General features: G+C 32.9%; 1 protein-coding gene across 1 annotated transcript in view; it reads left to right on the top strand.

Moving 5' to 3' along the window:
- Positions 1–4,418: 4,418 nt before the first annotated feature.
- The window catches only part of LOC131845876 (BMP and activin membrane-bound inhibitor homolog), a 78,335-nt gene continuing 67,568 nt past the window's right edge, over positions 4,419–15,185 (top strand). The window contains exon 1 of the mRNA XM_059195026.1: positions 4,419–4,916. Within this exon, the coding sequence (XP_059051009.1) occupies positions 4,811–4,916 (106 nt within the window). The 5' untranslated portion in view covers positions 4,419–4,810. The remainder of the gene's footprint in view (positions 4,917–15,185) is intronic.

The raw sequence follows: 15,185 nt of genomic DNA, 5'->3' as shown, positions 1-15,185 counted from the left end.
AATTCTTTTTAATATAATATATAATGTGATTTCAATAGCCCAGAAACGTTTTAATTCAATAACGCTCTAACTTATTAAATCTTTACAATAACAACAAAACTGATATGCAAAAATAAAAAATTACGATTAAACAAATCGGTATCGCAGGTACAGCACTACCCCTATACAGGTGGTAACATCATATGACAATTTTACATTTATATCTGTCAAATTGGTCTCCGAGTTTAAAAAACTGATTATAGCCGAAACGTCGAGTGAGGTAAATAAATACCTTTATCTTATACTAGCAATTCGCCCCGGTTTCGCACGGGTGTACATGTATTATATATACATATATACCTTCCTCTTGAATCACTCTATATATTTAAAAAAAAAATCGCTTCAAAATCCGTTCCGCAGTTTTAAAGATATAAGCATACATACTCTACTCTACTATATACTCCTGCGAAACGGCTTGACCGATTTTTATGAAATTTTATATGCCTATTTAGTGGGTCTAAGAATCGGCTATCTATTTTTCATATCTCTAAGTGATAAGGGTTAGATCACCCCTAAGATTTTTTTTATATTTGTTATTATTTTTTTATTTTATCAATAATACAGCATTAAAAATTACACAGGACCCTAAATGTTTACCCTTATATCAACGAACCCTGTTATCGAATATTAATACTAAAATTTTTATGCCACAACAACGATTGGCGAGGCAGATTTACTATAAAATTATTCCTATTAAGACACGCTTAACAATATAATTAAATAAGCTTGTCTAATATAAAAATCCCGAGAAGCAAATGAAATAATGATAAGTAAATGAAATACTCTACAGAGCAAAATCTTTCGCCGCATTCCAATCTCGAACAAAGCAGTGATCTCTCGAACGGACTCCGGTCTTTTGTTTTTTATGACATACCCGTTTGTTTCTGGTATGAATGTGTCTCTTTTGTTTTATTTTTATTGGAGAACTAGAAACCTACTTAAGTGCCTATTTTATATCTATATTAATGTAGCAACTTTTTCGACTCGTATATACCTGAGTAGGTGAATAATTTTATTTTGATTATACCTATATGGGAAATTCAAATACATAATTACATTCTGACGACCTCGATGGGCTAGCTAGCGCATTACGATGGCCGCGGGTACGATTCCTCGCACAGTACAAACATTTGTATTTATGAATGTATTATAAATGCACGTACAAAAATAATATATCACTTGTCTAGTACCCAAGCTCTACTTAGCTAAGGACTAGATGGCGCGATGTTAATTATCGAGGGATATTATTATTGTTATTATATTAATCACCACAAATTAGATAGATATATGAATATTCTTAAATATTGATAGACTGTTGATGTACTGAAACTTAAAACTTAAGATGTAATAAGTATAGCATCTACTCGTAAAACTCGCAAGGTTTATTTTATGAATGATAATGGTATGGTGCTCCCGACTGAGCCAACGGTATATATAGTGCGGCGAGGCAGTAAGCACATCTCCCCTATGATCGATCTCCCATCCAATTCAAACGGGGATCGATATTACGACGGCCTGAGTCGAGGTTCGAACCCCTAGTGGTGCCCTCAGCCTAAAGTCGTACCCGTCAGGTAATATTTGGCCTTCAGCCGCTCCATAAGTCCTGCCGCGGGTTTGGAGTGCCATCTGCACTCGCCCCGTATAATCCGGTGTAACTGTAAAGGCCAGCTGCAGCAAAGAGCATTAGAGTAGTCCGAAAAAAAAAGTAAGCATATCTTGACGAATTCGTAATTATAATAATAATATCAGAACAATTTACACAGCGCCATCTAGACCCATGTTAAGTTAGCTAAAACTTGTGTTATGGGTACTAGATAACTAATACAAATACATAGATATATTCTTGTTCGTAAATACATACATATTATACATAGAAAACAGAAAGGCCGATTCAATCATACTCATATACAAATGTTTGTGCCGTGTTAGGAATCGAACCCGCGACTTCTACGGGTGCGTTTTCCAGGGAAGAACGCGTGGTGGTCGACCTAATATTACAATGTTGGCCACATTGCAATGTTAGGTTGACCAACACACGCTAGTCCATTAGACCACTAATATCCCATTAATATCCACACATATAATATATAATGTGATTTCAATAGCCCAGAAACGTTTTAATTCAATAACGCTCTAACTTATTAAATCTTTACAATAACAACAAAACTGATATGCAAAAATAAAAAATTACGATTAAACAAATCGGTATCGCAGGTACAGCACTACCCCTATACAGGTGGTAACATCATATGACAATTTTACATTTATATCTGTCAAATTGGTCTCCGAGTTTAAAAAACTGATTATAGCCGAAATGTCGAGAGAGGTAAATAAACCTTTATCTTATACTAGCAACTCGCCCCGGTTTCGCACGGGTGTACATATATTATATATACATATAAACCTTCCTCTTGAATCACTCTATATATTAAAAAAAAACTCTTCAAAATCCGTTGCGTAGTTTTAAAGATATAAGCATACATACTCTACTCTACTATATACTCCTGCGAAACGGCTTGACCGATTTTTATGAAATTTTATATGCCTATTTAGTGGGTCTAAGAATCGGCTATCTATTTTTCATATCTCTAAGTGATAAGGACGCGTGGTGGTCGACCTAATATTACAATGTTGGCCACATTGCAATGTTAGGTTGACCAACACACGCTAGTCCATTAGACCACTAATATCCCATTAATATCCACCACGCTATGTAATATTATTAAAACATAAACTCGGCAATTATTTCGCCCCTCTTAATAACTAAATTGTGATCTTTAAAATATGTAACAATAAAAGTCTAAAGTCAAGGTTTCTCAGCTAGGAATCGAATACATTATTGTAAATGTCAAAGAACTGACTATGATCATAATCGTAAGTAATGTTAACAGTATTTTACCAGAGCAAGACTGTAATATTTTGAATAGATCATAATGGAGTAATGTTGCCGCTTGCGCTATCGGTTAACACTGGCGGGGCACCAGTGGAGGATCATGAAATGAACCGACCTCAGTCAGCCAAATTCACCAGGAATTTGTGTAGACGATTTCCTGGTGGAACCGTGTGGAAGTCAATCTGTAGTGATTACTGACACTGGGATCTTTAGTCCACGTTACTAACAATTCTTTTCCACAGTTGTAAAATTCTGCGTCTTCAGTCTCACCTATTTCAGCCGCCAAGCAGCTTGCATTAGAGTTAAATACGTTTTTTGGCTGTGGGGTCAGACTAGGCAGGGAAATTACTGGATAACTTGCATGACATCTAATCTCTCTGGAATGGCAACCATGAATGGTCTTCCTCTACTGATGCCCCGTCAGTGTAAACCGTTAGCGCAGGCGGGTACAATATACCATTAGCATACTACGTATTTACTAAGCCTGGTAATAAATATATATTAAACGTTATTATACACTAGTAGACTTAACATTTTAATTTGAATGTATAACAGTCATCAAAATATAATAGTCACCCGAGATAATTAGTCTCGAGTATTCCCTTGTAAATCTATCAAAATTTATTGTAGAAAGTTGCACTGCCAACGCATCTTTACGACAAAAAATACACAAGGCAAAGAAAACTGAAAAGAATGCACGCCGCGTGGTCGCCTGGAAGCGCCGCCACTCGCTGCCGTGCAAAAAGTGGCGCCAGCAAGCTGCAAATAATTGTGAACCTTATTGCATTATTCAAAGTCCAAGAAAGCCCCTCTAAATAGCTAAATTACAAGGTTTAATATCCATTGACTTTAGTTTAGAGTATCTCCGACACTAGTGCGTGCTTGCACTTGTCAAAGATATTAGTGGTGCGACTCAGTTATTCGTAGAAATATCGACTTTGCCATGGACAAATAAGACAGTAATTATTAATCTATTTTGTATTATTTTACCCTAAGGTAAAGCAAAAAATGTTTTATTAAAAATCTAATTTCAATTAGATACATTAATTATATATTATTGAAATTAGAATAATTAAATTAACTAAAATAAATACTTCAATAAATTTATAAAAAAACAATGTATTGGATTAATAAAGAACAAAACTGTCAATTGTAATAAGCTTAATTATATTATACATGTTACCGTTTTTTAGTTATATTATTTTACTGCTAAAGGAAATAAACTGTATAATAAATATCATTAAATCGGTGCAGTTTTGCATCACATTACACTTAAGTACATGTATCTGTCTGTAGTTTAGAACAGTATTACAAAATGTGTTACGTATAAACGCATAAATTACGAAAATACATAATTATTGTTTATATTCATGAATTAATCGACACCGATTGCTACAAATATGTACAACACTACTCTTCGACGTTCGATTTGCTTGCTCGCTCTATTGCTACAATCGTTTCTTTCTTTCATTCATTCTGTCTCGTATGTCGTTTCGCTCGGCTACCACTACCATCGTGTACCTGACTAGCTCGCTCAGTCAGTTCAGTTGAGCTTAGTGATTAGTCGAGAACTGTTGATGTTCCACTATTTATAGCTGTGAACGCGTGTTTGTCTTTGGCAATATTTTTCGTACAAAACTATAACAAATAACTCACGTATTTATCAGAAGAGAAGTGTGACAGTGATTTTTATCTAGTATTTTGGATATTAACTGTGATTTTCATATTAAAAGTGGTATTTTTTAAACTTTTGTGGTATTTATAGTTGGATTATAAATGTGATGACTGATGATGGGAGGCCATAGAGTGATTTAGAGTCGTAGTTATGGTGACTGAGTTGTATGTTTATTAATTACAATAGTTATAATTGGCACAGCCATGGCGGTTGTTAATTTTAGCGTGTGTTTGGTACTAATATTGTACCAGCTTTCTGCGGTGCATAGTGACGAGGCGTCGTCGGAGTCTACAGATCTTGGATCCACAGGTATGTTTTTTTAATCTTTACTATCATCAAGTCATTAACATCATTCTTTAAAAAATATTGTCTATTGGTCACTATAACTTTATATACATGTGAGAAGTGGACAAACTCAAAAAGAAAGGAATAAACTGGAAGCTTTTGAAATGTAGTGCTGGAGAAGTATGAAAAGTACCTATTAGCTGAAAAGATAAAGTAAGAAATAAGAGAAAAATATCTTGAATACTATTGAAAATAGACGAGGGAAAATGTTGGGACACTTAGTATGACTTGCATGATGACTTTACGAAAATTATTAAGAGAAAAATAGAAGGAAAGAGGTGAAGGGGAAGATCAAGGCACAGTTATATCAAGCAAGTTAAAGACATAATTGCAGTCTTGTCGTATCAACATTTAAAGAGAATGAAGGAAGATCGTGGATTGTGGCTCTTAAATTATGAATGAATGAATAATCACCATTCGGTGATAAGTACAAACTATAAGTTAACTAATGCATGGGATGGCCTTCCAGAGCCACCAGCTTCCACAGATTCCTTTCATGCTTTCAACACCGATATTCTACTGCATTTGCCTGCATTGGTCGCCACTCGAGAACCTTTTTCTCCATCGATTGGCAGTTCTTATCACATGGTTGACTAACTTGCCATTTCAATTTTCATTACTAACCGTAGTTTAGTTAATCATATAGCTACCTAGATTAATTCATATCGTAAATTGCAGGGAAATAAAGATAGTCATAGATAAACTGATTATGATAGACCGACTTAAGGGAGCTTCAAATTAAGAAATATATTTCTTCCTATTTGTATAGGTAAAGATGTAGGCAGAACTCATTTGTCTAATTCTAATATAGATAGCAACATTCTAAAGCTTATAAGTATTACATAACAAATTAAGAAAACAATCGGTACACTGAAATATATTATGAAATAGATATTTATCATAACTGTTTTGGATAGGTATAGCTAGGTACTATTATATTTTTTTTTTATTAAATGATTAGATACGTACCTACTACTTATTAACTAATTAATTTCTAAATTACATTTACAGCGAATTCTATTAATAGACAATAAATAGATAGTTACATAATTACTTAATGTACTTAACCCCCATTATAATGTCCAAGAGGTAGGTATTAGTTCTGAAATATTCACTTACATCTTTGCTTTCTTCATAGACACTAATATAAACCAGAAATACCTACTAGAAAATCCTATTAATCGAATAAATAGATCCAAATCAATCGATTATAAGGTATTAGTTTTGAAATAAGTTAATACCTACTTACATCTTTCCTTTCTTCATAGACACTAAATATCAACTAGAAATACTAGGTACCTAGTATTTCTAGTCCTAGTACGTCGTAACTAATAACAGGTTAGTAAGTAATGAAATCAAAACAATCGACGAATTTTTACAAAAAAAAAAAAACATTGTTATTCCCCATTTAATATTATTACGTGCCACACTACTATATTATCCTGTATAATAGCGATAAAAAATTAACCTAAGAAAAATGTCAATGCGTCAAAGTCAAAGTTTATCGCAAGTCAAACTATGATTTTTGACGTTATCATTTGACACTTAATTATAAATTAACAGTGATCATAATAGAACAATTGGGAATAGAGTTTTTTTATAGTTACGACTGTAATTCCAGATGGGGTAGATAATATTAGTTTTTTTTATATTTGATGTATATATATTAATTTATGTAATTGTTATTTCTTTCTGTGAGAGGAACAATAAAGATTTTATCATTCATTCATTCATTCATACCGATTATCAACTGTAAATACATGTATTTTGAACGGAAAACTTGAATCATCGACAATCAGTCAATGTAATGTATGCCATTGATAGTTTATTATAAAACAATTATTTCTAATTGCGAATTATTAACACAACATACGTGTAATGTATAATAATATATACCTACTATTAGTATGACCAGACTTGTAGGAAGTAGTTGGTACGATATTTTATGTAAATAAATTGAATTTAATTCCTAGCAAATTTAAACAGCAAAATTATAAAAAAATTCTATATTTGTTATTACTAATTGTTACCTAAAATGTCTCTCCCATATTCAACAATGTTTTTTTTATACTACTTAAGTGGCAAACATGTATACGGGCTATCTGATGGTAAACGGCTACCTTAGCCTATGGGCAGTTTTAGTGGACAAAAACATAGAAAAAGTATAGTTATATTATATTTTTTGCTCGCATTATGTATTCCGTCCGTAATTCTGTTACTATTAATACATAAGTATCAACCTATACCAATGACGTCATAAACAATCAGCATTTTCTCTAGGTACTGACTTAGTTTGTGCATGAGTAACAATTTCTTATCTAGTTCCATAGTTATGCGTCATACTGAAATATTTTCTTCAGTATTATTTCTCTGTTGGTTAGCTATAGATATTTGAAATTTTATTGCGAATGTTACAAAGTATATTTTTGTATGTTCAATCCGTATGGCTTATGTGTAAAATGCACTAACCACAAAATTTCACATGAATTGCCCTTGCCTTTTTTCTTATTATTCGGTATACTAACTTTCAATATTAATGATTATAATTACTCAGTAGGCAAAATATTGTACGTAATAAATAATGATAATGAAAATTATGTGGATAATTAACTATAATCGTTAAGAAAATTAAAACTAACTAATTTAGATAAATATTTTTGTTTATTTACACAATTAACTGTTAATTAAGTATTACAATGTACATTAAGTATTTAGTTTAGTTGTATTTCTTCAGTTTTAATGTGATTTCAACTACAATATATCATAAATCGGTATTGTTACATTTTGTCGCAAAGTATGCAATATTTTATCCAAGTTTAATACCTATCTAAATGGGAAACTTCTAAGATTAGAAATATGACATTCCAGAGCACATAATTTCAGTATAATCAAAATTAATTCAAAGATTTTTCTTCTATAAATTATCTTTGTAACAGGAGCTAAAATAGACTGAGCAGACAAGGCTGTAAGAAAAGGTAATACAAACCTTTGCAACAACACTTGTGTGCGTCTGTTCAGGCTTAATATTTTATTATCTGTGGTTATTAATAAACGCGTGGGCCGTTAACTATCGAGTATTTCAATTAAACGTACTGTGTTTTAACTGGGCTTCCATTTCGTAGAAATGTTAACGTTTAGTTATCTCATAAAACGTTGGGTTCAACTCCACGGGGGTCGATTTGATGAGTACAGGTTTATTTATAGCATAGATGTTTAAGTAATTATAATATTGACGTGCAATGAATTCTTTAATACTCATCAGTATTTACAGAGTGACAAATTAAATTTTATGTTGTTTACTAGCTGTTACCCACGTATTTGTCCGCGTGGATCGACCTTTTGGTGATTAAAACAAAGATTGTATTTATTTTATCTATATTTCAAATTATCCAAATTACTTAAATAAAAGTAGCTTAACTTATTTCTTATAGCATATACATATTTAATTAGTTATAATATTGACGAGCAATAAATTCTTCACAGAACATCAAGAACTCAATCACTACATTTGTTTTCAATCACTCTATCGTACTAAATTGCCTTCAAAATTATACATGAATTCTTTAATACATTATTTATGCCTTTTCTTTACTGTAAGTTAGAAATAAAATTATATTCTATATATTTATAAATGTGTAGTAGTAGTAGTACACTAGAATTCTACTAATTCGGCTACATTTTTAATCTATTTTAGAAGATACTTGTTAACTTGTGTCAGATTAATTAAATAAGAGTGAGAGCTTGAATCAATAATTTGGGAATGGTACGCGGCGCCGTCTGTTGATATCTTATCTACGTTGGTAGGCTATCGATTCGTGACGTCATCACTATCTGATATCTCTATATGTGCCAAATGGAGTTATCGACATAATTATAATCGTGTTGTAACTCGTATTATCGATTTTAGAGTTGTGCAATAGTCAATATGCAACTTGCTGACCCGCGCAATTTCGTCTGTATTACATTTTCCCCGTTTTTGCAAGTTTTCATTGTTCGTAAACTGATATTATATAGTATTCTTCGATAAATGGGTTATCTTATAATTTCTTTAACGAAATTTATGCAGCTTATAATGCAAGGTTGTGAAATAGGGGAGATAGCAAATTCGTCCAATTACAACGGGGGTCGAAATTCCGATAGCCAGAGCATAGAACTCGAACTTCTAACGTCGCCTTCAGACTAACGTCTTATCCATCAGGCAGGGGTTGGCCTTTAGTCACTCCATAAGTCCTTCTGCGGGTTTGTAGTGCTATCTGCACTCGCCCCCTTTCGTTCGGTGAAGCTGTAAAAGCCAGTTGTCTGTCTTTATAAAAAAAATAGAAAAATAAAGACAGACGCAGAAGACTACAATGTCTACCTCGGTAATTACTAATTACGTTATAACAGTGTAAACAATATTATAATTGCTAAATGATTATGACTTATCATTTGATAACAACTGTCAACTGTCGTTAATTGAATAAAAAATAATAATGATCGTCTAATAGTATTGTTTTGATATTATCTAACATTACAATGTTTGTATGATAAATTGATTATTGTAAATGTCATTTTGTCACATCCTTAATGAAAGCGAGCGACTAGAGCGTTGTGGTCTAGTGGTATGTTACCCCGATTTAGACCCTGAAGGTTATCTGTTTGAATATAGTCGATATTTTAAAAAAAAATGTATATCAAGAAATAAAAACATAAAAAGTAACAATTTCTGGCTAAATTGAAAGATTGCAGTAGGCTCGCCCCTTTTATAGTAATTTTTTTATTACGGCCATTAGTCTCATGGACGAAGTCGCAAGCAGAAGCTTAAGAACCAGCGTCTGCTATTACAGCATATGTCATCTTATAAATATTAATGTCGGTCAATCCGTTTGTTATCCCAATAGACTATCCGAATCTTAATGAAATTTGGAGTAAAGATAGACTATAACTCGAGGCCGTACATAATTTTCATTTTTTTTTTTAAAAAGCAGTTGAATTCGCGGTAAACAGCTAGAGATAGGAACGGGTTTGTTATAATTGTGATGATGAAAAACTAACTGCGTAATATCCGCCTTTATAGCAAAAAGCAGGTGCATTGTTTTATAACAGGTGAAAGCCTTTGTGCACCGTTCACTTCATAACTCGATAACTGTCTATAGTACATATAAGGCATAAGGATTTCATAAAAAAAATGATGACTAAATTATCCATCCAGGTAGAGTAGACTAAAAAGTCGTGTCCCCACACACACGACTGGGGTGTGGGGTACCTCAGTCTCACCTATTTCAGACTCCAAGCACCTTACAAAGCATTAGATTGTGGGTTTTTTATGGATGATAATGGAATGGTGCATCCGCCAGCGCTAACGGTATATGCTGGCGCGGTACCAGTGAAGGATGTTAGGACGAGCATGATGTCGGGTCAGTGTCCATCGAGGCGAATTTAGCCGAAATAAACCACGGTGGTTTCTAGGGGGAAATGCGTGGAGGTCGGCCTGACATGATATATGAATATAAAATAATTTAAGTATTATTTTTTTATATTATTTTTAATAAATAAAATAAATTACGGAAACACATGTATTGAGTTTGAATATATTTTGAATTTCAAAATGAAACATTATTAATTTGCTTTAGTGTTATATTCGACAGCATAATCAATTATAATGTAACATGATGCTATATCTAATGATTCCATATTGCGTGTATGTAGCACACGGTAGCTGGTTTGCTTTACTATATGTAATATAAGCTGTATTAATGCAGTAGTCTCAATTATTTTGTAAAATCATGTATATTTCCAGATAGTATAAAAAATTTAAAGAAAATCAAAGTACAAAGTACTGGTCGAGAATGCCATATGGCATTAAACTCGCCGTTCGTACAGTTTTTATTGTGCAATAAAGAATAAAGAAAATAGGTGAGTACTACATCCTTAGATCCCTAAATTGAACACATGACCACAGAATTAGTATAAAAGAGTCAGAAACGTATTTTTATTTCTGAATTTACTTCTAGGTTTGGTGTTTGGTGCTTCGATTTTATATAATAATATATAATTTTTTGTATAGGCAATAAACACAAGGAACTATTTGTAAATAATGTGATTTATTTTCGATGTATTATATAATTCAACTAATTATACCTATATTTAATAAAAAGTGCAGCCTCCTTTTAGTATGCTTTATAGAAATAAATTATATTTTGACATAATAATAATTAACAAAACGTGACTCTGATTTCATATTGGTTTTATAATTGTAATTGCTTATTCATCTTTATTTAGTATTGTAACTGAAAAAAATAGAGGTATTATAAATTATAAATAAATATATTTCGGTAAATATATTTATTTATAATACCAACTGTAAAAAAAAATCGAATTCCCGACCCTATCAATCCACCCTCAGCAATCCGAGCTCGCTCACCAATCAATCGAGTGCAGTCAATAAAACAATCGGGAATCGGTTACGCAGTACCGTGGAATCCCATTGCGTCACCGACGGCGCCGTCTCGGCCCCGTGACTGTCGCCGTCCCGCACATGTGTCGGACGGGACAGTGCCGTGATGGGGGACGTTTTTGCGTGACTTTATACTGGGATTTAAATGTTATTACAATTTATACATCTCATCTTATTTCTTATTAATGTTATAAATGCGAAAGTTTGTGAGTATGCTAAAATAACACATAGGCGCGGGGTGTAGTACTACTGTACTGTACTAGTACTGTAGGGCACAGCTAGTACTAAATACATTTATACATCATCATCAAAAACTTTGTATCACCTTTTATGAAAATTGTGCAGACGAAGGAGTATACATTTTCGCACAGTTACACAGAGTACAGTTTATGTAGGGAACGAGTGCAGAATGCATTTTTTTTATTTGTTGTTGATGTTATACACAACACTGTGTATTTGACATAATCAATTATTTATTATAATTGATAATAGTATTAAATATTACATAGTCCTTGATAATATTCATGCTTATAATTCAATTACTTAAGGTCGAATCTCGACCATCTTCTAATTTTACATCTTTTTCTCACCCTCAATCGAAAAACAGTCAGCTTAGCGGCTGAAATAGGAGAGATTGAAGTTTCCACGCAGACGAGTTTCATAACGTGGCAGTTAGTTGTCGGTATTTCGACAAAGAAAAATATTGTTTATAAGTATGAGTATTGAACCACTAAACAACTAAACTCTTTGTAGATAATGATATGGATAATGCATTGCACAATTATATTGGCGTAGTGTTATTCATTACGAAGGACATCAGAGAACAAAAGCGCATAATATACCAATGGCATTGTGTTTGTACCCCACGCGTGTTTGTACAAAAACAAAACACAAAGAACGTATATGACACAGCAAGGATTCATCACAGAATTGGTATTAATCTTTGTATAGTTCGGGGGCACAGATAAAATTAAATCTGCTATTTACAGAAAGTACTGACAATATCATGATACTGATCTTGTTGAAAAGATCTAGTGAACAATAGACAAAGTTAGAAACGTTTTAACAAGTATGTTGAACGATGTTAATAGATACCATGAATTGGGCGATACTGTTTTAATAATTTCAAAATAATCCCTTAATATATCTAAAGTCTAAACATTAAAGTTATACTTAACGTAGTGTAAAATGTATTTTTTTTCTTTCCACAAAGTCCGTGCTCTTATTATGTTAACCGTTTACATTTCTGTTGCACTTAAATAAATCAGTAAATCTATTTTAGTTAACAATTTTATGGATGTCAGTATATTAATAGAAAAATAAAACAATAATAAAATGTATTTTCAAGTCATTATATTTATGTCTATGTAAAAGCTAATTCACTGTACGTAAATATTGTCGGATTAATAAGCATCAAATTAATACTGCAGCGTATTTTTTATTTAAAAAAATTAATCATACTAATTTAATTTATAATTAACTGGATTATAATATGACCTAATTTACAGCCCTACTGCATAATTAATAAGAGACATTACAGACTTAAAATTAGTTTATTCGTAATTTTGAATCTAAATTTATACTAACTTGTTAACATTGTATATAAATAGTACCTACTAGACAACTAAGATTACTTATAAACATTATGTATACAGCAATTTTCCTCACTTATTATGTTATTACATTTAGTTTAATAAATTAGTATACTTAGGTAGAAAATAAATATGTATTAGTCACGAACCGACTGCTTCAGAATCGCGTGTCTGACTAAAATTACTAATATTCTTTCATGTTTATAATAAATATTCTAGGGGTGTCATACTTCGTTTAAGTTGTCTGGCGCCACTCGCTGGCGCCGGCGATGATACTGAATCGATCCTCTTTGATTTCGACTATTAACTTTATGGCATAGAGTTTAATTTGCTTTGAACGATCCAACAATTGAGTAGGGAGTTAAAGGGGATTAAAGTGTTCCAATTTTCAGAGCCTTTTATCGCCCCATGTTCTAATGACATATAAGTCATTAGTGGGCATACATTACGTGTATAATGTAAGGTTAAAGGGACATCCATATGCAACAGATGTGACGAATGGTTTAAAACATGATTTACTTGAAATAATATTCTATATTAATATTATTTATAAAAATAGAACTAACCGCATAATTGCAAGTATTATGTAAATAAATATATTAGTATAAAATATTATTATAAATTTTCGCGATTACGAGGGCAAAGTCGCAATAGTATATAATTAATATATATATTTAATAAAATAATAAATATATAATAACTAGTTTATACTAAGGATTTTAATTGAGGATTACGGTTGTTGTTTGATATTTATTTGCTTGTGTGTTTGTTGATATCGCTATGAGACTTCACGATTAAGGCGTGTTAAAGTGTTATGATTCTCTTATGGGCCAACTTTTTTTAATGGTTATAATGGAATAGTGCACTCGCATGCTGCAGTGGTAGACGCCGGTGGGGCAGTGGAGTATGTTACGACGAGCATTAGGTCAGGTCAGTTAGCCGATGGTGACAAATTCACCAGGAATTAATCTCGATGGTGTCCAGGAGAAACTGCATGGGCGTCAACCTGACTGATAATTACTAGCAATGAGATGAGCTATTATATTCCTATTACTGACAATCTTAAGCTTTAATTTTGAATGTTCCGCAACATGAGTTCACTTTGGTCACAGGCGTGACAAATTTGGTCGATAAATCGTGTCGCCGGGCATGTTTACAGTGTATTTGACTTCAACACTCCACAGTGACAATTATAATGCACCAGTTTCGTGGCATACAATTCAAATTTATTTTCACATTAATACAAATCGCTTATGCCACCTTTCAAGAAGCTTTTAGTGGTTAGTTCGCGGAAAACATGTGGCCCCATTTATTTTCGAGAACTCTTTGTTTGCGCCGTGTAGAGGGTATGACGCATTGGCGGTTAACACAATAAATCTAGGTACCTATTAAAATAAAATAATTGTCTTTAATACGCACAGTTTTATAATGGAAGACAATGGAATGGTGCAGTCGCCTGCGTTAACGGTGTACACTGGTATGACTGACCTGACTTGAAGTCATGTCAGTTAACCTAACGTGGCATATAAACCATGCCGTGGCATATACACCAAGGGTCACCAGCGGGGAGAAAGGTACAATGCTAGCATTGGAGTCATCAGTTCACATGGCTAACACTTAGCTTACAGATTATTAAAGCTAAGCTAAATTTCTTTTCGAAGTTTGTGCATACAAACCTGTACATATTAGAAAATGAATCGGCTTCCGCGATCTTAGATCGCTTCGTAAGCTTCGCTTGGATCTTTTAAACTACGCAACGGACCATTTTTAGCAATAATTCAAGAGAATTCAAGATTCAAGAGGAAGCTTTATATGTATAATACATGTACACCCGTGCGAAGCCCTGGCTGGTAGTTAGTTACAAATAAAACTGTACAGGAAATATCAGTTGCAACGCTGTTTTAAAGTTATTTTTCACATCACATTATATCTTTAAATTGAGGTATTTACATCACTGTAAACTGATACGTTGTGCATAACCGACGACAGTTGCAGCTCACTTCCGCTACCTGCCGGAAGCACGGCGCCACCGGCGCCTGCGCGTAACCCACGGCTTGATATGCGCACCAACCGCGACGCGGCGTCGTTCTGACGTCACGGTTCGCTGCTCCTCAAATTATCTATTGTATTTGTATGTAGAAAAAACAATAATTGTTGTACATAAATTATTCAATTCAATACAAATATATGTGTTCCTAATTATAT

This window comes from Achroia grisella, unplaced genomic scaffold, assembly GCF_030625045.1.
Source record: "Achroia grisella isolate CSIRO2021 unplaced genomic scaffold, CSIRO_AGI_Agris_v1 utg109, whole genome shotgun sequence".
In the NCBI taxonomy this organism is placed as follows: Eukaryota; Metazoa; Arthropoda; class Insecta; order Lepidoptera; family Pyralidae; genus Achroia; species Achroia grisella.
Note: the sequence above shows the minus strand (reverse complement) of the source record. Positions and strands in the feature narration are given on the sequence as shown.